We start from the raw sequence: 23,683 nt of genomic DNA, 5'->3' as shown, positions 1-23,683 counted from the left end.
CTCTGAGTACCTTGACATGCAATCAGCCTTTCCCTTGAGTACGTTGACACGTCATCAGCCTACGCTTGACTACGATGACGTGCACTCAGCCTATCCCTTGGTTACCATGACACGTAATCAGCCTATACTCTGTGTACGATCACTGTCAGTAAGCCTATATCTTCAGTAAGGTGTCATGCAATTAGTCAATTCCTCGAATACGATGACATATAACCAACCTTCTACTTCAATAACATAAATGGGACCTACGAAAATACTTTTGGTTATCAGCGGTTTGACATGACTGCAAAGGGATGACTCAACAAGGACTACGCTGGGGTCAAGTTCGAGACAACTTCGAGTAATTTCGCCATATAAAAACCCAATACAACGGTGTTTTACAATGTGAGTTTTGTGGACCCAATAAGGATATTGCCGTTCGTTCAATGTATTTCCACTCTTTCAGAATTGGTCACTGGAAAGCATGGTAGCATGGTAGTAAGTGAGTGACAACAGGGTACTAAGTCAGTGAGTATGGTTTTATTGTCGGCAAGGCTTTTGGCAATATTCCAACAATAATGGTCTCACACATTGTTCCCAATTGGGGATCGATTCCTGGGTCTTCAGCGTGAGTTTTACCACTTTCACCATAAGGCTACCCAACCACCACTGGATTCTGTAGAAGCTCTTTTCAATATACCCATTGCCTGGGGTCTGCAATATTGACAGAACGCTGTCTGAGAACGCTTGTCTGTGTTGTTTTGAATTCTCGGTATGGTAACGATATTAACCTCTGTCCGTTGCTAATGAATCTGGCTGTTCAGAAGTAAGATGCAACCCTGACAGTACCAATTCCAGTTATCAAACATGAGGTAAAAGGTTGATCATGGCGGTATTAAATCAACAGAGTAATCTGTATATTATTTTGGCCAAATGTTCTGAAAGATGGACCCTGGCAAGACGGTGTCAATGTCAACATGTATAGTGCGAACATTTGAGTCAATTCTTCTGTGTGGTATTGTCACAAATGACAGCGAGACGTTATCAACCGGCAGTGCGTTTGTTGTGGTCGTTTGAGCAATTCGTAAATTGAAAACAGAAACGGTGTTTCGGCCCACCATTATCAGTCATTTTGTGATTCTTCTCTATTTGTAATATCGACAGTTATTGCTCGTCAAGGCGAACAACGTTGCAATTGCATAGTCTTAGGATGGTGTATATTTATCACTGAGTAATTAATTCCACAAGACAATAGGTTCATTTTACCTCAAAGTCATAGCAACATTTTGTATACACTGTCTGTCAAAACAATATGGCGATATTTCCCGTCCCCAAATCGCCGTGCACAGAAGATTCCCTTGTGAGTGAGTGAGTGTAGTTTTACGCCACTTTTGCAATATTCCAGCAACATCACGGCAGGGGTCATCAGAAATCGGCTTCACACATTGTGCCCATATGGGGGATCCAACCCTGGTTTTCGGCTACCCCACCGCCCCGATTCCCTTGTGAAGAAACGTCTGATCATGGGTTCGAATCCCAGTTAGACCTCATTATGTTTCTCGGTTTGTCAGTACCATGACCGTGCTTGTAGGTTTCACCAAAATGGCACATGCCTAAGGCTTGTTTCACTACCATATTGATAGAACGTGATAAAAGCTATGTTGAACCCCATCGAGTCAAAATACAAAGTTTTATCTATGGCGTAGTACACAAAATGCAACGAACGTCATATTATGTGTCATGAAAATACAAAATCCCTTTAGGATTTTTTTCAGGGGATCTTCACGATCCTGCTGTGTCACTAAGGCAGACTGAACGTAATTCCGAAATAAAGCTCCATTTTAACTCGAGTGAGATTTGATAGTCTTTTCAGTTAGGTTATAAAGTGTATAAATTATTTTATATAACCGTCCGATACGGTGAATGCTTTTTTAAAAATTATTATCATGTTTTATTTTATTAGCATACCAGTGTCTCTTATTATTTATGAATAATCTCGATATAATAGTCACCAGAACTTTGACGTGACAAAATTACTGTTTATGTATTTGCCCATTTGATGTCTGTCTACAGTGCAAATGAAAAGAATTTTACAATTTGCATGTACCAGTATTACCTCCATTATGTTTCCAATGGTGCGAAATGCAATCAAATGTTGAGAAAGCATCAACGACTCAAAATGAACAAATGTAAATTGAGGATTTGAAATCCCCATGCTATCAAAATACCCAGAACGCCCTTGTTTCAGTACGTTCTGGTTATAGCCGCAAAAACGCAACCCTGATCTAAACACCCACCACCACCACCATCTACCCACCCCGCGCCTGCCACCATTTCACCAAGATATGTCCAGCCGGGTGTGTGGTGTACAAATCGTGGGTAGTTACCTCGGCACGACGTATACTGACTGAACAACAGACGGTAGGTCATGCTCAGGCGCCCCTTATCTTGCATTCAAAAAGACATGTGTCAAGATTACGTTATCAGTTGCCATTGTTAATAGGTGATTCACAAAGCACTTTCATATCTGTTAACGTCAGTCCTGTTGATTCATCGAATAATACAAAAAGTACAATAAATAATTCTCTCATACTTTACATAAAACAAGCTTGGTGAAATTAACACGACTTCACGAGTGGTTTTATTGGAATGTTATATAGTAAAATATTTAACACAAAATCCAAAGACGAAGAAAGATTATTTATTATCACTTCCAATCTAGTACATACATCATACGTCAAATATAAATAAATATTCCTCTTAATGAGAGATCTGACAAATACGTTCACGTGATCACTACATACTCACATTATATATTTCTGTACAAAGCATAAAGACATCACGGAAAACATAAAACACTTGCACATATTTCGGTTCAAACTATATATAACTGCCGCTGAAAATATTTTATTTTTCGTGAATTAACCCAAGCAGATCAATATAAATCACATCATACCGTATACTATCATCGGTTGTCTATTTTAGGGTGCTTAACTGACAGAAGGTTCATCATCCTCTAATTATATACATTTTATTAGTTACGTCATAATATCCTGATGTCAGAAGCTGTTCAACTCTGATCAAACGTATATATCATTTAACGTTTATAGTTGTGGACAAAGCATGATGTATTACACTACGCACATGGATAACGCAAACTCAATGGATGTGTGTGCAGATTTCCATTCAGCATTTCCTATGGCTGAATCAGTTCACTGGACGTCTATTAGATGCGATTCCAATTGGCCTCACGACCAAATTATGGCAACGGATTGATGCGTAGTGTATTCACTAGAGAATGATGATATCATACTCCTGATATCAAACTTCAAAGTTTGGTGGGTAATTCTTTCGCATTGACGTACCCTGAGGAAGGTATGGCAACACCCTGAGCTGCCGGTTCGTTGGTAGGCGGTCCAGTTGGGGGCATTGTGTTGGTGATCGGTGCTTGGCCAAAGTTGTTGATCACAGGTACCTGGCTTGCAGCATAATGCACTGGGATGTTGGTGGCAGTGGTGCGTTGGCCGTGTTTGTAGATACATATGCCGATTACACTTATTATGAGTAGCAGACAAGCCGCGCCACCAATCGAACCCCCCAACAATGGCTCCAACATGAGAATCTGTAAAAACTGACGATACACAAACATTAGATAATACTCGTTAATTCTGGATTCGTGTACCAAGTCAGCTAAGACGTAATGCTTGGTTTCACGAGTTATATATTTACAACAAATTCTCAGACACCATAGTATACGTTTAGCTTGGCTCACAGCCGTAGTTGCACTGGGGTCATACAACGACTAAGAAAATAATCACCATGTCTGCATTCGAACAGTTTTCTCACCATTACATATGAAGTCCCTGTATATTGCTACACCAAAAATTCAGGTAAACAGGTTTTATTGAGAATTGGCCGTGTTTCTAAAAGGTTCTAACCTCTCCTGAAGGGTTATTGTTGAAAATTATCACATACTTACTTGTACACACAAACATAAACCTATGGACCCATGCATTGCAAATGTTTGTGTCTACTTCCTGTACCATTTCTGTCCATCCAATATCCAATTATTTTCATAAAGTAGGATGAAATCTTTGTGGCTGTGTATCGTGTAATGTGTTTGCAGATGCATACGGATCAATAAGTAATACCATGAGTGTCATCAGATACGTGCTACAAATCGCACCCCAACAATGGTTAAAACACCAAATAAACACCAGGTAAACATCTTAGACATTAGTCAATACTAGTGAATACGTTGTCAGGTTCATGTACTAATTAGGGTACTTCCCAACCCACCCCTTCCAAATGTGGGTGAAAATCTCATAATAACGAAGTATAATTTGGGTTTGCCTGAACCACAGCCGCGGTTTCATTATGTGGGCAAACGGTTGAAATATTACCCTTAATAGCAGTAAACAATTTCGCACCTTTAGATATGCAGTTACCGCATATTATTACACTTAAATGTATAAAGGCAAGACATTGTGGATTTTTATCCATGAGTATGAACCATGTTTGAATAGGAGACGCTACTCACCTACTTGCCTAAACAAACATGTATATCTGTACATTCCGTACCTTCAGTATCACCGACATCTTGATAAGATATTAGTCATTTCCCTGTTTCCGCCAATGGCAACATATTGTTAACAGACTAAACAAACGTTTTCTTAAACGTGGTTGTGATGGTACAAACTGAAATTGATGATACAGTTTATCTTGGCCACACATTCCTGCTCTAAGATCTAAATGTGTAAATGTGAGTCACTCAGTGTATTTGAAATGTACGCAGGCACGATGTTTATGTTAATAAATCACCTGGTCCACCTCACCCAACCCTGACACCATATGTTTCATGTGGCTATAGATTTCCACACATGTTTCCATACTTATTCACTTATTCATTCGTGTAATGGTCCGTCTCAAAGTTCTTAAAAGTTGATAACAAGGACAATGGGGCTGCAAGTTATATGTTCCACGTGTGTGATACTTACCACTGGATTTAAAATTGAATTCCGACGAATACGCCACCTTGAACCCACGATCAACACCAGATGAATCGGACTTGAATTTCAGGAACATAACAGGACCCGAGCTGGTTTTGAGAGGTTCACTTTTTCCACACCAGCGACCAAGTGACGGGGCATTCAAGTCAGGTCCTTTAAAGCAATGCATATATAAATAAATTTAATGTTTTCTTCAAACAAATGCAAAAGATGACCTTGGCGTCATTCGTTGCGTTAGAGTCATTTAGATGATAACCTCACGACTGGACAATAGGGAAACCTGTTAATCATGGAATGAATACACACATCCGCCATTTAACCTTACACACTCTTTGCAAAACGAAGACTATAGTGGACCCATTTTCGATGTCACCGATGCACCTCGACCGTTTGATGTGTGAAGGAGGGTGAGGTATAGAAACATCAACTTCAAGAATTGGCTTAAAGATATACAAGTGATTATTCGTCAGACTATTAAAAACATTAACACACGCCTAATGAAGGTCGTCCTCTTACCATCAAACGCTTCGATATAGTCCTTAATGCAACCATGCGATTTTTCGAGTCCTGATTGTGTAACGCTGATTGTAACCCTTCTGTCTTCATCCGCGGTAATCTTCCAGCTGACATCAGCGTTACTGGAATATAGAACGTGCATATATCGTTGTTGTGCCATCTGTCAAAACAGTGAACGTAGACGTTAATCTTTAACAAATTATAAACTATTAAGTTTTGGCATGTTCTACCCTCTGACGCCATGACACTTTAAGAACTTTTACTAATTTTTTTCTTTTCAGCATTGTGTCAATTTTAGTACATAAGTCATATTTAGCCACACCTACATCTTATGATTCTTCAGAGAAAAATGACTAAATACTGATTTTCTTCCGTCATGTTTTGGCATGGTTTAGTCGGTATTAGTAGTGAAAAGGAATCCGACTATGAATACTCACCTCGGGTAATTAAATGGGTAATTTGGAGAGTATATGTACTCGTTGCCGAAGGAAGCTGAAAGCTCCGTTGTCTCAGAAACTGTAAACGATGTGAACTTAAGTGAGTGACTTTGATGATTATACATTTTCACATTTTGTAACACCAACGAACCACATGTCGAGTGAATGAGTGTGTTAGCTTTGATGCCAGTCTTAGAGGTCTTTTAATAAAATTGTATAATGCGATGGCCAGCTTGATGCCGGAGCTCGAGAGAGACCAGACAATTTTGATTCATGTATACATTTTAATTTTTTTTAACTGTTAACATAAAAAAAAATATATCACGAAAATAGCTGAATCCGTTTCAAAGATCGCAAGACATTTTGTGTAAAGGTAGGTGTCTTGAGTGCGTGCTTCCAAAAATCATATTGTGATAAACAAAAACATGCTTTCACCTTTTGCAATTGAGTATATGCACACACTAGAGAGAACCAAGATAAGTTATAAGTGATACAGAAGTTATATGCTAGATCAGTTTTGTCCAGTGGTGGAATGGCCAATAGATGTTTCGTACCTCTAAAGTGTCCCGCCTTGAGATACATTTGAAATCCTTTGTATCTGGTTCCTGAGTCAGAATGAAACCTGACGGTGATGATGTGACCGGAACTAATGTAGTCAGTGTCGTCATTCCCACAGAAGCTCCCGGCACTTGATACACTGGACATCATGCCTTGGCACAAAACGTGTTACCACAAATCAGGTATTTACTATACCAGTCATATGGATATAACCACTGTACATATTTTAGCGGTGAGTGAATATCACCGAGCTTTGGATACTGCATGATGATCAGTCCAAATTATACGGCGTGCGCGTAATGATGGTGAACCTATGAGCACGACTACAGTGCTAAGTATCCAAGGAAAAACTAAACGGGCGAATCTCGGATAAGGCCGCTGATCTGGGTGCAGCTGGAACACCGAAAAAGATGCACCCTCGTGTAATTTGCTACCCCAAATACTGTAGCACATGGTGTTAATACCTTGTCTTATCTATAAGACTGACTGAGTGACTGAGTTTGGTTTTACGCCGCTTTTAGCAATATTCCAGCAACATCACGGCGGGGGACACCAGAAATGGGCTTCACACATTATACCCATGTGGGGATTCGAACCCGGGTCTTCGGCGCCTTATCTATTAGAGGTTTATAGATTGGGGTATAGGTACAGCCACAGAAACAGTGAGGCAATGGGGTTGGCGTTACGCCTCCTTTAGCATTACTCTATCAATATCACAGCGGGGGACACTAGAAATGGACTTCACATGTTGTACTCACAAGGCTACCCTAACACCCTGGTATTGGTAAAAGACAATGTCATTGCATACAATTGTTATAAATCATAATAATAATAATTACCATCGTATATTTCTAGATAATCGGAAGTGCATTGATATCCAGCTTCAATAACTGAATCATGGATTTGGGCTTCAATATTCGTGTTAGATGGTGCATAAATGATCCACGTGCAATCCTGGCCGCTGAAATGACAATCAAAACAGACCTGTACGTTACTGTTGACAACTTAGGTGAGTAGATGTACATATTCCGGCTCGTAGTGTCGGTTTAACGAGACAAAACTTATTGTCATGATGCATAACGAAATGACATTAAATGACAAGAAACGACTAGAAAACAAGAGTTCCGATACATATACAGTCAAGGGTATATGGAATGTCTCTATCTTTTAATTCGTTCTAAAAGTCCTGACTAATATGTAACAGAAGTAAACTTGCACATGCATTGTTTGCTGTTTGAAAACCAATTAATTTCTTTTGTTTCGTTTTTGTTTATATTCCTACTTTCCTGAATCAATAAAAGGTATTTTCCTCGATTGTACTGTTTCCCCCAGGACTGCATCTACCTATATTTTTGCATGCAAATTCAGAACTTTCCCGCAAAATTCCGACAAGAGGAATAAGTTCAGCTTTCCAATAATCAACGTTTCCTGTCGGGGTCTACTTTTCACGACGTTTTTAATAAATATTATGTTCTTACTTTGGGTATGGCCCAGGATAATGAGGTGATGTCAAGGTTGTATAATCAGTAGTAGTAATATTCAGTGATCCCCCACAATGGTATGGTTCTGAAAAGATGCATTAGATATATTTAGAGGCAATACATTATGACAGCTACTTTGGTAATAGGAATGCTTGTCAGCGTGTTATGATAAAAGTCGAAGCAGAATAACTTTGGACGATCCAACGAGCACGCTTGTAGTGAGGACATACATTTGTATTTATCAACAACGTGGATTTTGGAATTCGAAACTCTGACGTTGGATGTTTTCTCGAGACAGGCATGTAGCTCTGTTAATAAAACGCGGTGACTCAACCCTCTACTCGTTACGTCTCTGTGCGCACTGTTATGTATGGTTAAAGACATTTTATGCATTTGACAACTGGGGAAGGGGATTATTTACAAAAACACAGAAATACCATTCGTTTCAAAATATGCCATCTTGAAGCCTCTTTTGGGTGGTGACGAATATGTGTGGAAGTGAATTGTCATAGCTGATCCAGTGCTCTGAAGAGTCGGTCGTGAAGGGCCGCACCATACTGATATCTTGTGACTGAAGATCGAAGGTCCTGGAAAGAACAGTTATGGTAATACAACATACGCGAAAGTAGGAAACTGCAAATGCGTGAGTAAGTTAGATGGGTTAAACGACGGGAGTTTAAACGCCTGTGACAGGGGTGGATACAGCCAGCTTTTTGCGAAAAGAAGTGTGTGTGTGCGTGTGCGTGCGTGCGTGCGTGCGTGCGTGCGTGCGTGCGTGCGTGCGTGCATGCTCGCAGTTCAGTTCATTCATGTGATATAGGTCAACGACATTTCCATTGAGGTGCAAGCTGCTTCGAGCATGTTCTCTCACCGAAAGCAACCAGAAAAGTGTCGAAATTTTATTTCTTTTTTAATAAAGTTGAAATAAATGCGAAATATTCGAAATATGTTCTCATTAATGAAAAACTAATTCATGCAGCAGCAGTGGTACAAAACGCACCAAAAAAACCCAACATTTGTCACGTATTGCACACCTCCATGTGCTTCACAGTGTTATTTATGGTAGTCAAGCCGATAGCAATGTTAATCAATTAACATTTTAGCTATAGTAGTATGTCGCAGTGCGAAATCGTGATGCCGAAAGTATGGTTGATCGTGGCGGGCTGCTGGAACATTACTCGACATGAAGAGAAGGTTTGCTGTTGGACATTTGAATCAATCATGTTTTAAAAACAGTCTTGTGGATTAATGTTTCTTCATCCATGTTTCTAACTATAAAACACGTCAGGGGTTTTCAACTTCTTATATTCCTACAGAATATAAAAGCATAAAGGTGAGCAAAACTGGTGTCCATGTGAATAAATTCTCTTTGGTCAAATGTCCTATTCCCAAACTGTCATCGATAAGGAATGCCACCAGTTAACATAATCTCGAAACCGCGGTGGATGAGCAGGTTAGGCGTCTGACTTTGTGTGATGACGAGCAGGTGCCTGACTGAGGGTAGGGGTTCGAATCTCGGATGAAACTCAACCCATACTACTAGAATCTGTACTTTACTAAGAAAGTGTAATCCATAATCTAACATATGTTAGATTGGTCCACTTTCTAAGTGGCATTGTGTATTCAGTTCGCATACAGTTTTCCCCGGTACATTTTAGGTTACGTTTGCTTTATTTCATCATATTGGCGCAACATACAATAACCACCTGTGGGGCAAGATTGTTGAAACCTGATTTAGTAACTATTTCACCATGTGTACCAACAATCGTTTCCTTTACTACTCAAACACCCGTCTTCTATACCACCACTTTAAAAAATCGCAGCTGTCAGGGCTAGTGTTAGGGCTATGGTCAGGTCAGGGTGGCGAACATATCCTGTAGTGGCTTCTATGTATGTAATAAGAGGTTTTGCTTCTGGATTAAGTGAGTATAAATATACATCATGGACATGATAATATAGTATGACCAGAAATTATTGCGAATTTTGGGAATATGTTTAGTTGGATTTCTAGTATAAACAACCTTGACCAGCTGTCAAGTGCTTGGTTTCATTCAAGAGAGACAACTCTGTTAATTCGTTTTCATTAGTTTGTGAGGAGTTATCTCCCTTTGTTTACTTGCTAGCAGACGGCATTTTCAGTGATCCTCAGTATGGATGATTTAGAAGAGGAAGTTGATTTTAGAGTATTATAACAAGGACATCAGATCAGCTAAAGTGATTTCAAGTAGAACAGGCATTCTTTTGTCCAATGTTTATCGTGTTTTGAAAAATATTGCAAATGGATATGGCATTGAGCACCAGGGAGGCGCAGGTAGACCCAGAAAATTGACTGTCGGTGACAGGAGGCGGCTTAGTATTCTTGTTTCTAAAAACAAACGAAGGAGTTTAGAAAACTTAAGGCTGGATATGATTGATAGAGGAATTGTGGCTGTCTGTTAGGAGACAATTAGAGCTGAGCTGCATGCAATGGGTTAGCAGAAAAGTCGAGGAATTCCATCACCGATCATGAAACCTGAACAAAAGGAGCGAAGGTTGAACTGGTGCTTACAGCATAGAGAAATTTTAACTGGGACAATGTGATTTTCTCAGATGAAAGTTCTGTGTGGCTGTTTCCTAATACACTAAAATTCTGTACCAAACAAACTGAAAAACCTTTGTATCAGCGCCCAAAGTACAGTCCGAAATTTTACGTGTGGGGTGGCATATCTGTGTTAGGGGCAACGCCCCTATGTGTATTTGAAGGGAATATAAACAGTGAGCGGTACACAGATATTCTTGAGGGACATTTACTTCCATCTGCTCAAGTGTTTAAGGACATTTTTGGATTTTCAAGCAGGGCAACGACTCAAAACATCGTTCAAAGCATTCACAGGCCTGGTTTCGGACCCAAAATATAACATTATTAGATTGGCCAAGCTATAGCCCTAACCTAAATCCCATAGAAAATTTTTGGGGGCTTATGAAGGAAAGTGTCAATAAGAAAAATCTGGCAAATGTGGCTGAAATGAAAGAAGAGGTGGTCCAATATTGGGACAGCATGGACCACGACTTTCTAACTTCTTTGATCAGTAGTATGCCCCGCCGCATTGAAGCCTGCATTGCTGCCCATGGTGACTTGACAAAATACTAACTGTTCACCTGTCTTTGAATCTGGAGTTATTTTCTGCTAATATTCACATTTAATACGTTTGTAATGAGTGAAAGAAAATATAATATTACAATCTTTAAATTCTCAATAATTTCTGGTTGTACTGTATAAGGCATTTCTAAGAGCCGTTTTCTGTTCTGAACATATTTACACAAAATATAAAACGATAAACATTAATTTATATAATTTAGCTATACACTGATCATGAACACAAAAGATAGTGATCATGAATATTCTACGGGTATGTTCATGATATCATGTGCTCCGACCTTGAAGAGCCGGATTAGAATTGACCTTCAGCAACCATGCTTGTCGTGAGATCCATGGTGTCGATCACTGCATTTTGTGTTTCCTACTCGGATATATACTGGTTGCCCTTCATGTCGCTGGAATATTGCTGTGTGCGACATTAAACCAAACATCTAACATCGTGTGCTCAGTTGTAACTATACAAATATATGTCCCTCCCCCAACTCCCTTTCCAAGCAGTGTTCTTGTATATGTCAGGATATAACGGTAAAAGGTCAGTATCCCGATCGCTATCAGATCGTACTTACTCAAATTACTCACCGTCATAAACCGTAACATAGCCGTATCTACAGTTATAGTAACCGCTATCATAAGACCCTGTATCCGAGTCAATGACGTCGATGCGCACCATCATACTGCTATTAGATGCCGCAATTGTCCACCGACAGTCTTCATTGCTGCAATACGTCAAGTAGTATCAAGATCAGCATGGACTTTTCAACACTTTCCCATGTATTCAATTATTTGATTTCTAACATTCGTGATGAAACGTAGCTAAAATACCGGAACGGTCTACGCGATTTCACAGAGTCAATGTAAACTCACACTAAGGAAGTATTCTGTCCAGTGAAGAGGATTTGTTTTCACATGTACTGCTACTCCAAGCATATATAAAGGAACGCACTCATGAACCTAATATATCAACATGCTGCATGAGATGAATACTTACTTTTGATATCGTACAGGGTATCCAGGGGACTGTAGGAACTGTCGACTTGTTGTTGCATTAAGGAACTGAGAGCCACAGTCATCTGATTGGGGTGGTATCACTGCAACATTAAGGTATTCAATCATATCCAGAAAGCTATGCAATTTCAAAATACGAACTGAAGTCTGCTGTGATGTCCTTAAATCCGATGATCATTTACTTCAGTTACAAAATGGAAATATGTAAATTTTATTTCAGATAGTTTTTAGGTTTTCATTTCGAGTATTTGACACACCTTTCCGTTCGCTGTGGGAAGCACTAATTCGGAAGCCCCGACCACTTGTGTCACCGTCAGTTTTGAACACCATTGTCATTACCATTCCGTTGGAGTAGTACGGACCCACTGGAGTTGTTGAAGCATTACCACACAACTCTGTAATGCGGCTCCCACTCTGATCTACATTCAAAACATATAGATGCCTCACAAACAAATACAGAACAAAAATTATCGTTGCTCTCATTCCCACCCCCATAGAACCTAACAAATATCAAACAATGATTATTGACAATTTCTTTGTTCATCCAAACATTTCAGAATGAACTGCCGCTGGGCTATTTAGGTATCAATTCTGTTAATGAATGTAAAATTATTTCTTATGCTTTTCATTTAGTAATTCGAATTTTACTAAAAAGTTACAATAATTAGAGATAATAACAGATATTTGGGTCAGATATACATGTTTATCTCTGTCGCGATTAAGGCATAAACAAATGAATGAATGAATGGCATAAATACGACAAAACCATATCCATATCAACAAAACAATCTCTGCTAATTGCAGCGTCGGTTTTGACGATATGAAAAACATTGAATTTCGTTTATGGTACATTCACATAGTACCGATCACATGTTTTCACGAAAAGTCAGCGCATCCTTCCCGACGGGTGGCACATATCATAAACACGTGCAAATGCTGGTCAATTGTTCGCTTGAAAATGCAAAACACGGGAACATACGGTACCATTCAAGATAGGATTTCAGTTATTTAACAGAATATCAACATAATATATAAGAACTGAAATACACGTTAATTATGTTTATGCCTTCATTGAAAGCAATGATCAACTGTGCTAACAGGCAAATGATCAATAATATAAGCATAAGTTAGCCCTAGTAAGATACTTTATATACTCGGAGCCAAAAGTAGCTGTCAAAAGTATCTATTTAACAACTGATTGATATATAGTGTACATCTACTGATAACAATGTCTGTGTGTGGGGGGTGGGGGTGGGGGGGGTTTGTTGTTTTTTTTACCCTATCTCAACACTTCTGCGTGTCGATTTTCACTTCATTTTCGTGTTTTCGTTCCGAAAAAATCTTAACATCAGCAATTTAGGTTTGAACTTCCCCGAAGAGGGAGAGTTGCCTTTTTGCTCTCCCTGGCCTCAATGCAAAGTGATTTGCACTGGGTAAACCTCGCGAAGGTCTTGATTCATGTGTTGTAATGTCCTTCACACACCATAATAAAGGGTAACCGAGTCATTTTGGCAGTCCGGGTAGGCGCCATCTAAGTCCGAGTCGACGATGTCCAGTTCCAAGTTGTAAGGCGTTGATTGTGATGCATCGACCAGCATTATGAAGCATTCCAAGTTACTGGAACAATTTTGAAAGGTATATAGTCCATGGGATCTAAACAATGGTCAGTTGTTAGAAGAGGCTGACAAATGTGTCTCACATTGTCAGCGTTCCAGGATGAGACAATCTTTTCCATAGTCGTAATCAATAAGCGGTTTCTGTGGTGTCTTAATTTCCTGTTATAGTCGGGAAGGTCGGTAGAAGGGAATTGGCTACATCATCATTATCGAGGGATCTATATGCCTGAAGTTTACACGTAAATTTCACAATTCCCCAGTGTCTCAGTTTGCCAACAAGATTGTCTGATCAGACATTTGGTTTCATATACATACCGAAACACATCAACCAAAACGAGGACTTTCCGCCCATGCCTGATCATGACTCCCGTGTCCTCGATGCTACATATTAGGAAGTGAGGCATGTACATATTGTTTTCGACTGTAGCTATTATATCACTTTTCCTTTCATTCATGCCCTGAACCTTTGAAGCGACAGATATAACTATTTATACAGTCGATACCATGTTTGAGACATCCCTCTTGCCCATGTCAGTAAATAACAGGATTTTCATTTCCTGGAAACCTCCAACAAGTCAGGAAACACTTCCGGTAATATGTAATGTAACCAACATGGGTAGATTATTGTATTTACAAAACTTGTCTTGGGCACATATTTAATACGAGGTTATTCACTAATATCAACTTAATGCTATTAAGAATAGTGCATTCCCTATAGTGATACGATTTGGCCCTATGCATTGGTGTATAATATCCTTAAGGATATCCAGTAATATACTGGACAATAACATTGAGGGATATATGTAATTTTTGAAATTATGAATACTGACCTATTTATTCATTGACACACTGATAAAATATCAATCATAAAAATACCAATATCCTTAGTAACATATTTTGTCCATTATATTAGAAAGCGTACAGTCTGATACTGACTCATGTCTTGAATACTGATGAGTAGCGGTATAGCTTGTATATAACATCCAGGTATTTGCTTAGTACAGTGAAACCATGTTAATCTGGGCATACATTGTTTGCTGACAAATGTTCGCATGATTAAAGATGCAATATTGAGTGTTTTGTTACGCAAAAACTCCCGATGTCTTAGCTTGGACCGGCGTTGGGCATATATTGTTATAATAGTAGTTGATTTGACTTACCTTTCATAAGAGTCGGGATATCCAGGTGACAGAATGGTCAGGAGTGAGGAATACACCAGAAACGTGTTATTGCAGTCACCAACTGTCAGTTTCAAATATATTTTATATTAGATACTACTATACAAATATATGAATTTATGTATAGTCCATAGCCATGTCTCTTTCTTTATATGCTACATACAGTAACCCTTCTACCAAGAATATTTCTTAAGTTATTTCTCTCTCTAATTTAGATTTAATGTAATCGCAAATGAATGCTAAATTATATGAGAATGTTAAATGTTCATTTTAAACCAATAACAGTGTATTCAAAGAGGCAAAAGGCATCCATATGACCTTAACACATCAAGCAAACGGTCGACTTATCCGTTCTTTGGAAAAAAACGGATATACGTGTAGGTACATATAGTTGCAGATGAACACCGAATACCTCTGCGTGAGAAATATTGCAACTTGAAGCCTGGCCTAGTTGTGCCAGCATCAGTGGTAAACCGGACCAACAGTGAATTCTTCGAACTTTGGTATATGGGAGTCTGATATGCACATGACCTCCCAAGATATTGATCATCTGAAATATGAAATGATTTCTAACTTAGTTGTACTCAGCATATTTAACATTAAATTTAAAAAACTTGTCTAAACGCGGAGACAACTGACATGCATTTACTATCAGGAACCTACAGTGCATAAATGTTTTCGTGTTCACTCTCTTACATCACTCTCTTTTCAAAAGAGCAATGAGAGAGTTTTTCGTGTTTCATGTGTGTACACAAACGATGGCTTATAACGTGAATTACTGCCTTCAGTAACGAGAGGAAATTATGTATATATTTATAGTAGGAATGGTTATGACGTCTCCAAATGAAAACGGAATACCTGCTTGTATCTATTACAGGATTATATAAAAACATTTTTGGCGACTCATATCATAAATTCAGCTGCCATAAACAACGACTTGAGTGCATGAGTAAGTGATTGTGGCCAAGTTTCGCAATAACGTTTATCAGTTATAAATAGCCGTCGATAGGATAGCTCAGCTGATGTTAATGCGAACACGAAAGGAGAAAGGTCACATGATTACAAGCGATAAGCTCAGAATACCACATCCATTGCCTTACCCCGAATACCTGATCGATTACAGTGGTAAAAGTGTGATACGATTGAGCATGCTTCTGTACATGGCAGATACACGTAGGTGTAAGGTATTCGTTGCGGACGACGATGCTAGTTTTACTTATTACCGTGGTAAAAGTGTGATACGATTGAGCATGCTTCTGTACATGGCAGATACACGTAGGTGTAAGATATTCTTTGCGGACGACGATCCTAGTTTTACTTATTACAGTTTGCCTCTAAAAACTGCATAGTTTTTAGATCGTATGGGTGATGTCATATCATGCAACTATGTGACCTTCCTCAACGCCACCAACTGCCAAATTTTAGGTCATTGCGAAACGCAGTAGGTACCTTCAGTCGTGTTTCCGTTATAAACGCGAAGGGCATCATGGGAGCAGGGATTGAAAAAAGAAGTATCTTTCTCAATATCTGAATTTAAGGTTGTCAGTGCAACTGTATCAGCTGCATTTTCCGCAGTGATGATCCACGTGCAGTTAAGATTGCTGAAAAGACAATAACATATTTGTATGGCGAGTATTCTGTATCACCTAACCATTATGATGAAGGATATGAACATGTAAACTCTTCAACAGAAAGAAACGCAAATGGGTTTTCAGCAGTTCATTTCGACACAATACTGCGTTTGACAGCAATCGTCATTAAGACAGTTCCTATATTTGAATCCCGTGAACAAACGCATCCCAAAACGTGTTTGTAAACGTATAAAAAATCAAACGATACATGAAAAGTGCATGCAGAAAAAGTTTTCAACGTAATGCACATGCAATATGTTGGCCACATGAGTAGAGACTATACAAGGCAAACCAAGTTCATCATTTTTCATCACGAAATTTACGAAGATGTCAAGACTGAATGCTACTGACTGAAATGTCAGTACTGGACGTTTGGAAGCAGGGGAATCCCAGTCAAACTTCAACGTCCACCACAGCTCGATTATAATAACATCGATGTGCCAGATTCATTTCGACCCAAGATCATTCCATAAGCGGACGACCAAGAGTGACCACTCCTACTCAGGGCCGATTGGGATAGCATGGTTTGCGATTGGTTCAGCGATGAATCGCGTTTCCTCCTGCAACGACAGGATGGGAGACAATGTGTTTTTCGAGGTCAACACGAACCTTCGGCACCGAACTGCGTTCGACGGGTGGGCAGATTTGGAGGTGTGGGGAGCCATGTCCTAAACGGGTGGATCAGAGTTAGCGGTAGCTCAAGGCAATCTTACAAGAAATCGCTACATCGCCCAAACTCTGCGACATTACCTCCACACACTTTTTAACAGCTAGGGGGAGCTGTTTCAACACAACGCTCGACCCCACAGAGCTCGTGAACATCTATGATACGAGCTTGATCGACGCGGAGGTAAACGTCGCCGTTGTCCTCAGACACTTGCAAACCTTGCCAACGCGAGGAGGTTCAACTTTAATCGATCTATGTACGCTTAAATACGTTTTATACATTTCCTTATTTTGGGCCTATGCGTTTCTTTTTTTCGAAGAGTAAACAAACATCTCTGCAGAAATGTTATAAACTTACTTGAAGTAGGTGTAAGGATACCCCGGGGAAGCAAAGTTCCGTTTCTCAGATGTTGCTGTCAGCCTTCCCCCACATTCTACAAAGGCAATAGTTTTCACACATAAGGTAGATTGTTCGAATACTGGTGGAAAATATTTTTGAAATAAAGTATTATGTAGCAGTATCCATCTGCCTTTATGTTCGTTAAACTGGCATTTATGAGCATATGTGTATATTAGATTAGAGTAAGTTCATGTCGTATAATTGTATTACGATAAATATCCATGCAACAGTTTCCCAGAGTCTTAAACTATATTTATGCTTTACGTAATTTTGCCAACCCTTTGTTAAGTGTTTCAAGATGAGTTTAGTTTTACGCCGCACTCAGCAATATTCCAGATATATGGCGGCGGTCTGTAAATAACAGCATGATCATCGATCTGCGCAATTGGGAAACGATGACATATGTCAACAAAGTCAGCAAGCCTGACCACCCGATCCCGTTAGTCGCCTCTTACGACAAGCATGGGTTACTGAAGGCACATTCTAACCCGGATCTTCACAGATAGTTTCAGACAAAACTCGTTGGAATGGTCTTAGTGAGTAAAAATTCACATCGGCACTATTTCAGCCATATCGTGATATGGCCAGCGGTATGTAGTAATAGGAAGTATATTTTATAAACGTATGAACGAAAGACAGTGACACAGCTAGATGTATCACATATATAAATTTAAAACAAGCAATTTAATCTAAAACATTTCAACTATAGATGACAATACAGTATAAACAGGGTTTATAGACTGACAACAATTTATTGAAGGTAGATCAACATACTAGGAATCTTCGTAAGGTTTCGCAGAATTTTATGAACCATTACTCTGCATATTTTCTAATGAGTGAGTGAGTTAAGATTGAGAGTCACATCGGCAATATTTCAGCCATATCGTGACTGTAAACAAGTTGTAAATTCACCATAAATACATATCAATTATAAAAACCTGCCGACGAAGGACAGTAAAACAACTAGACTATCAAAGATATATACTTAAAACTAGTAATTAAAATCTAAACAACTAAGAGGACGATACAATATAAAACAGGCTATTGATCGCCAACAACTGAAGGTAGATCACCATACTAGGGTCCATGGGGACTACCTGCATGGACCCTTGTTGGATTTACACCATCCCTTCAGCCGCTGGCGATTGTAGGACCAGTTTAGCCGAATTTTAAAGGAACAAATATACTACGTTGAAAAATCGGGTAAGCAAAAATTTAACTTTGAAAGTTTTGGGACTTACGTACCCTCTCATGAAGACAATGATTTTACGATATTTTCACCCCCTTCGAGGATACAGCCACTTACAATCGCAGTTGCTAATTTATGCTACATGTTTAAAATATCATTTATCTATTTACAAATCATTTAACAAATCTAATTCTTTTAAAAATGCAATAATTAAATGAGAACTGACATTATTAAAAAGATCCTTCATAGTTCGTGATTTGAAATAGATATCCCTTGTGATGGAATATTCAACACAGTCAAGCGGATATGCTTGACCGTGACTCTTTCATCACAAGGGATGCAAAACGGAGGATCCTCGCCTTTCAATAGGTGCATATTTTCTAAACTAAATAAAGTACTCTGAGGCAAATAAACCACATTATTCAATACAGGTAGTTATAGTTCATTTTCAAAATCATGGCGAATGAATGTATCTAGACCTGTTCTGTAGAGGTCGATATAACAGAAGCGGTATACTCACTTTCAACGTCGATAACGATGATGCGAAACCCTTCTGAATTCACAAAAGAATCTGAGATAAACTCTATGTACATGCTATTGCTGCTGCTGAGGATACTTCTCGGGGTTGAATCTCTGCCGCAAAATGTGAACATGGATCCATTTGATTTGTCTGGCCCTGGTGACAAAAAAGAAATATCACCATAGTAAACACTAATGGGTGACAGGTATCGTCAGAAACGCACACTCATAAACACATGTAGTATAATTATATGTGCGCTATCGTGCATTGACGAATGACTTGAATTCATTTTAAATAAAGGTAAGTATTGGTTCGTATAAAATAGATAAGGACAAAACGTTAAGGATGAACAACTTCTTTATTCGGATGATGCGACGTTTCGATCAACGTTGTCAAGCAAGACAATTATATGTATCGAAACGTCGCATCATCCGAATAAAGAGGTTGTTCATCCATAAAGTTTTGTCCTTATCTGATTCTCCAACTTCTAAACATGCCGATTCAAAGAAGTTATCGTATAAGATTATAGCAAACCTTACTCATGTAGACCCTTTCAATGATTGTCGTTACCACATATGTGCACACTGGGGATTCCGACCAGAATCAGGTCTATGCTTTTCATGACAGGCAACTTCGATGAGAATCGAGTGCAACAATGTACAATAGGGCAGACAGTGAGGCATCATACACTGGTCATCGCTCATGCTGTCAACCCCTTATTTGCAGTCAAAGGCATATGTGAACATCCTGTCGTTTATAATCTCCTTATCTCAGTATCCTGTTATACATGTTTTCAAATAATGTACTTACCATCATAGAAGGACAGCCTGTCATACTGGCAATTGTAGGACACTTCCAAGTCAAGGTATACAATATAAACGCCAACTTGACGGTCTGGGGACGATGCGTGTATATTCCATCCGCATGTTAAGTTACTGAAATAAACAATTATTGACGTCATTTCAGTTATGTTTGAATTGTTTTTGATGAATAATATGACAATTTAAATAAAGAATAAATCCGCACCAATGATGGGAGTATTCTCTTCTAATTGAATCTTCTTGGGAAGAAACAAAGTATATATATGCAATAACCTTTTAAAAAATGTATAAAACATCCAACATATGTTCGAAGGGGCTCTACTTTCATTTACAAAGCGAACTTCGCGTTGTAGTTACAGCATCAGTTATAAAGTTAACGAACATCAGCTACATTTATAATTACATTTTCTCAGTAAAGTACAACACTTGAGTCAATGGTTACTTGTTTGACAAGACATTACGATCCCTTTCAATTACATGGATGATTGGACATGCCGCGATCCGCTATGTACTGGTCGAATCAGAAACATATGAAGCTTACGGGCCATATATAACTCAAAATGTTAGTGGTTGTATCCACGAGGGGGGTTAAAGTACTGTAAAATTATTGTCCTCCTGAGAGGGTACGTAAGTCCCAAAACTTTCCCAGTAAATTAAAACTCCACTTATTTAATCATAGAATATGTGTAATTTTAATATATGGCTAGATGTGTCTCAATTGCTAACGGCTGAAGGGATGAAGTAAATCCAGGTAGGGCCCATGCAGGAAGCAAATGTACTGTAAGTCCCCATGGTCCCTGGTAGGGTGATCTACCTTCGGTTGTTGGCAAAATATAGCCTGTTTTTATATTGCATTGTCATCTATGGTTAAACTGTTTTAGCTCTAATTACTAGTTTTAAATTCGAATCTGTGATATTCTGGTTATTTTACTGTCCTTCGTTGAAAGGTTTTTACAATTTACCATTAATTACTATGTATAAACTTAATTGTTTTCGTCACGATATGGCTGAAATATTGCCGATGTGACGTTAAATTTTAACTCACTCACTCACTCACTTACGGGCCATATGACTCTGGATACCCGGGCGATGTAATATTGGCTGCGTCTCCGCTGAGAGTGATTTCCCGAAAACATCTGTCTGTGAAGATATTGTGTGACACACATCTATACGTGCATTAAAAATAACTGATTTGGAATCAAGAGGAAACCACATACTCATGGTATTATGAGAATCATTCAATGCATTGTGCTTTTACCGGACACTTTCAAAAGGTTATTGCAAATGTTGTGTGCCTTGCACTGATACATCAATTAAATATTTAACAACACAAATAATCATTGGTATGTGGCTAGGGGTCACATTATTAAATTTGTCAGGAGAACAATACACAGAAATTTTACTACCGAATAAAATCATCTGGTGTCACGTAGTGCTGAGATCGATACTTTTTAGCCTTTTGGTGAGTTCACCGTGTTCAAGGGACGGAGTAGTGTATGGGCCGTTTTATCTTTAACGTCTAAATATGAGCATGCCTGTGATCCAACTTGACATATGCATGCACAATTGTCACTGTTTCAACTTACATCTCTTATGAAAATAAACAAAAGGTAATATTAAAAAGACGAATTTCAAATATTCAAGGAGTGCTTCCCGGGTTAAACAGATTGGATTGGACGTCCGTCAGCTTGTCCACAGCATCTCATTTGAGATCTTGACATATATCTAAATTGTAGCACAACAATGACTAGGTTGCACCTTGGAGGCGTCAATAAATCATCATGCCTGGCCGTGCTCCGAGTGTCAACTGAAGATTAACAGACAGCATACTACAGTAAACTAGGGTTATAACCAATTAAAGGGGACCACCACTTTTAGTTCGATATAACCGTAGTTCGTTATAAAATTTCGACTAAAATATGGAGCAAATGGGCAGGACAGAACATTTCGTTATTTCCACCCGATCATGTTTTAAGCGCGTTCATTATGAAAAAGTTTACTTCTAATATTACACGACCCGTGAAGGTCCGGGTTAAAATATTGGTCTTCAGTAACCCATGCTTGTCGTAAGAGGCGACTAACGGGATCGGGTGGTCTGGCTCGCTGACTTGGTTGGCACATGTCATCGTTTCCCAATTGCGCCGATCGATGCTCATGTTGTTGATCACTGGAATTTCTGGTCCAGACTCGATTATTTACAGACCGCCGCCATATATCTGGAATATTGCTGAGTGCGGCGTAAAACTTAACTCACTAACTCACTCTAATATTACACCTTCAGGTGAATCATTGTCAGGTATTGTAATAAGCTGCACGTATTGCCAGCATCACGTATCCCTCGCATCATGCGCAATGGCAGGTTTCGGTTGGCAGCCCAGATTATGTAACATGTTAAATCCAGGAAACATAAATTCGTCGAGCTGAAGCTTTAAGTTTCTAAAACATTGCCTCTAAAACCTACTCAAATCATCATTTTGGCACATTTTGGTATGATGTATACATTGACATGGATGTGTTTATATGAACAAATCTAGATAAATGTCATATAAATCTCTGACTCTTAATATTTTCTAAATACTTAATGTACTTGCCAAAAAAGCGACCTTGTTATTGTTGACTTAAATTCTTTTAATTCTTATGCTCCCTGGAAACCCTAGTATTCTGTACAAATTTTCTAAATGGGTCATTTTAATAGCAATGACCGACGTTTCAAATGTTCAAAATACAGGTAAAGGAACGTATGACCTTGTTTAACTAGTGAGATATCAACGATATATCCTCGATATTTTCGCATTTCTGTATATCAGCACAGTAAATACATTCAGCTGTGTACTGCCTCGAATCATGTTTGTACAGGAAAACATGTTATCGGGACAGGACAAATTTCGTGTTATCGAATACCAGAATCAAGGAACAAATCGTACAGAATATTGATTTTGTATGAGATAAATGTCTGTCGTTGCGTCATAATCTAGCTGTAGAAACCTGAAATGTTTACCTGTACTCGCAGCATGCAGTGACGACAGTGTACCGAGAAAGACGGCTATAGTTTTGTATATCCCCAACATGTGTTTTGAATTCCGGCTTATGAGCTTCCAACAGACTCGGGTGTTCAGTGTAATGACGAGCAGTTCTTATATGTGGTGACGATATGGTGGCCAGGTTATGTTGTGCTATACCTTATCAAACCTTGTTAATGGGCGTTTCAGCGATACACACATTCTTGAAAACGGAAACGTTGTTCTATCAATGATTGTGCATGGAATCATCAATCAGACAGTGATACTTCACTATAGCATATAGCTAATGGCTCCTAATAGCGAGTAGCGATTTTATTTCATCCTCACATATCTGTTTCTATCACTGAGTGAATAATCCGAAATGAAAATTATTTTTGTGTACTTAATGCTTAACTATTTGTTAACATGTTATTTTGCAAGAAACTTACACTGGACTCTGCTTCTGATGATTATGGTTTATTTTCGATTTTATTATGCACAAATTAGTTCGTGTATTGGTGTTTAGTCAAGTTCTAAAT

General features: G+C 38.8%; 1 protein-coding gene across 1 annotated transcript; it reads right to left on the bottom strand.

Moving 5' to 3' along the window:
* Nucleotides 1-2,597: 2,597 nt before the first annotated feature.
* On the bottom strand, nucleotides 2,598-23,290 carry LOC124258834 (cubilin-like). Its single transcript, XM_046692925.1, has 20 exons — nucleotides 23,144-23,290; nucleotides 21,207-21,285; nucleotides 20,135-20,259; nucleotides 19,325-19,480; nucleotides 17,574-17,649; nucleotides 16,368-16,519; nucleotides 15,331-15,468; nucleotides 14,901-14,982; nucleotides 13,608-13,741; nucleotides 12,382-12,543; nucleotides 12,108-12,207; nucleotides 11,699-11,835; nucleotides 8,418-8,567; nucleotides 7,978-8,065; nucleotides 7,339-7,460; nucleotides 6,496-6,651; nucleotides 5,942-6,020; nucleotides 5,505-5,626; nucleotides 4,977-5,141; nucleotides 2,598-3,610 (listed from the first exon to the last, which is right to left on the bottom strand). The coding sequence occupies exons 1-20, from the start codon at nucleotides 23,211-23,213 to the stop codon at nucleotides 3,228-3,230; spliced, it is 2,676 nt and encodes an 891-aa protein (XP_046548881.1). The 5' UTR covers nucleotides 23,214-23,290; the 3' UTR covers nucleotides 2,598-3,227.
* Between the last annotated feature and the right edge of the window lie 393 nt (nucleotides 23,291-23,683).

Source organism: Haliotis rubra, unplaced genomic scaffold (assembly GCF_003918875.1).
Source record: "Haliotis rubra isolate DU_JTF1 unplaced genomic scaffold, ASM391887v1 Scf70, whole genome shotgun sequence".
In the NCBI taxonomy this organism is placed as follows: domain Eukaryota; kingdom Metazoa; phylum Mollusca; class Gastropoda; order Lepetellida; family Haliotidae; genus Haliotis; species Haliotis rubra.
This window is presented reverse-complemented; position numbering and strand designations above follow the sequence as displayed.

Coding starts and splice junctions, on each gene's coding strand:
- LOC124258834 (XM_046692925.1), bottom strand. CDS start 23,213: ATGTTGGGGATATACAAAACTATAGCCGTCTTTCTCGGTACACTGTCG. Junction 16,520..17,573: donor TATCCTTACACCTACTTCAA/GTAAGTTTATAA, acceptor TTGTCTTTTCAG/CAATCTTAACTGCACGTGGA. Junction 3,611..4,976: donor ATTCAATTTTAAATCCAGTG/GTAAGTATCACA, acceptor GTGTATCGTCAG/TTTTTACAGATTCTCATGTT.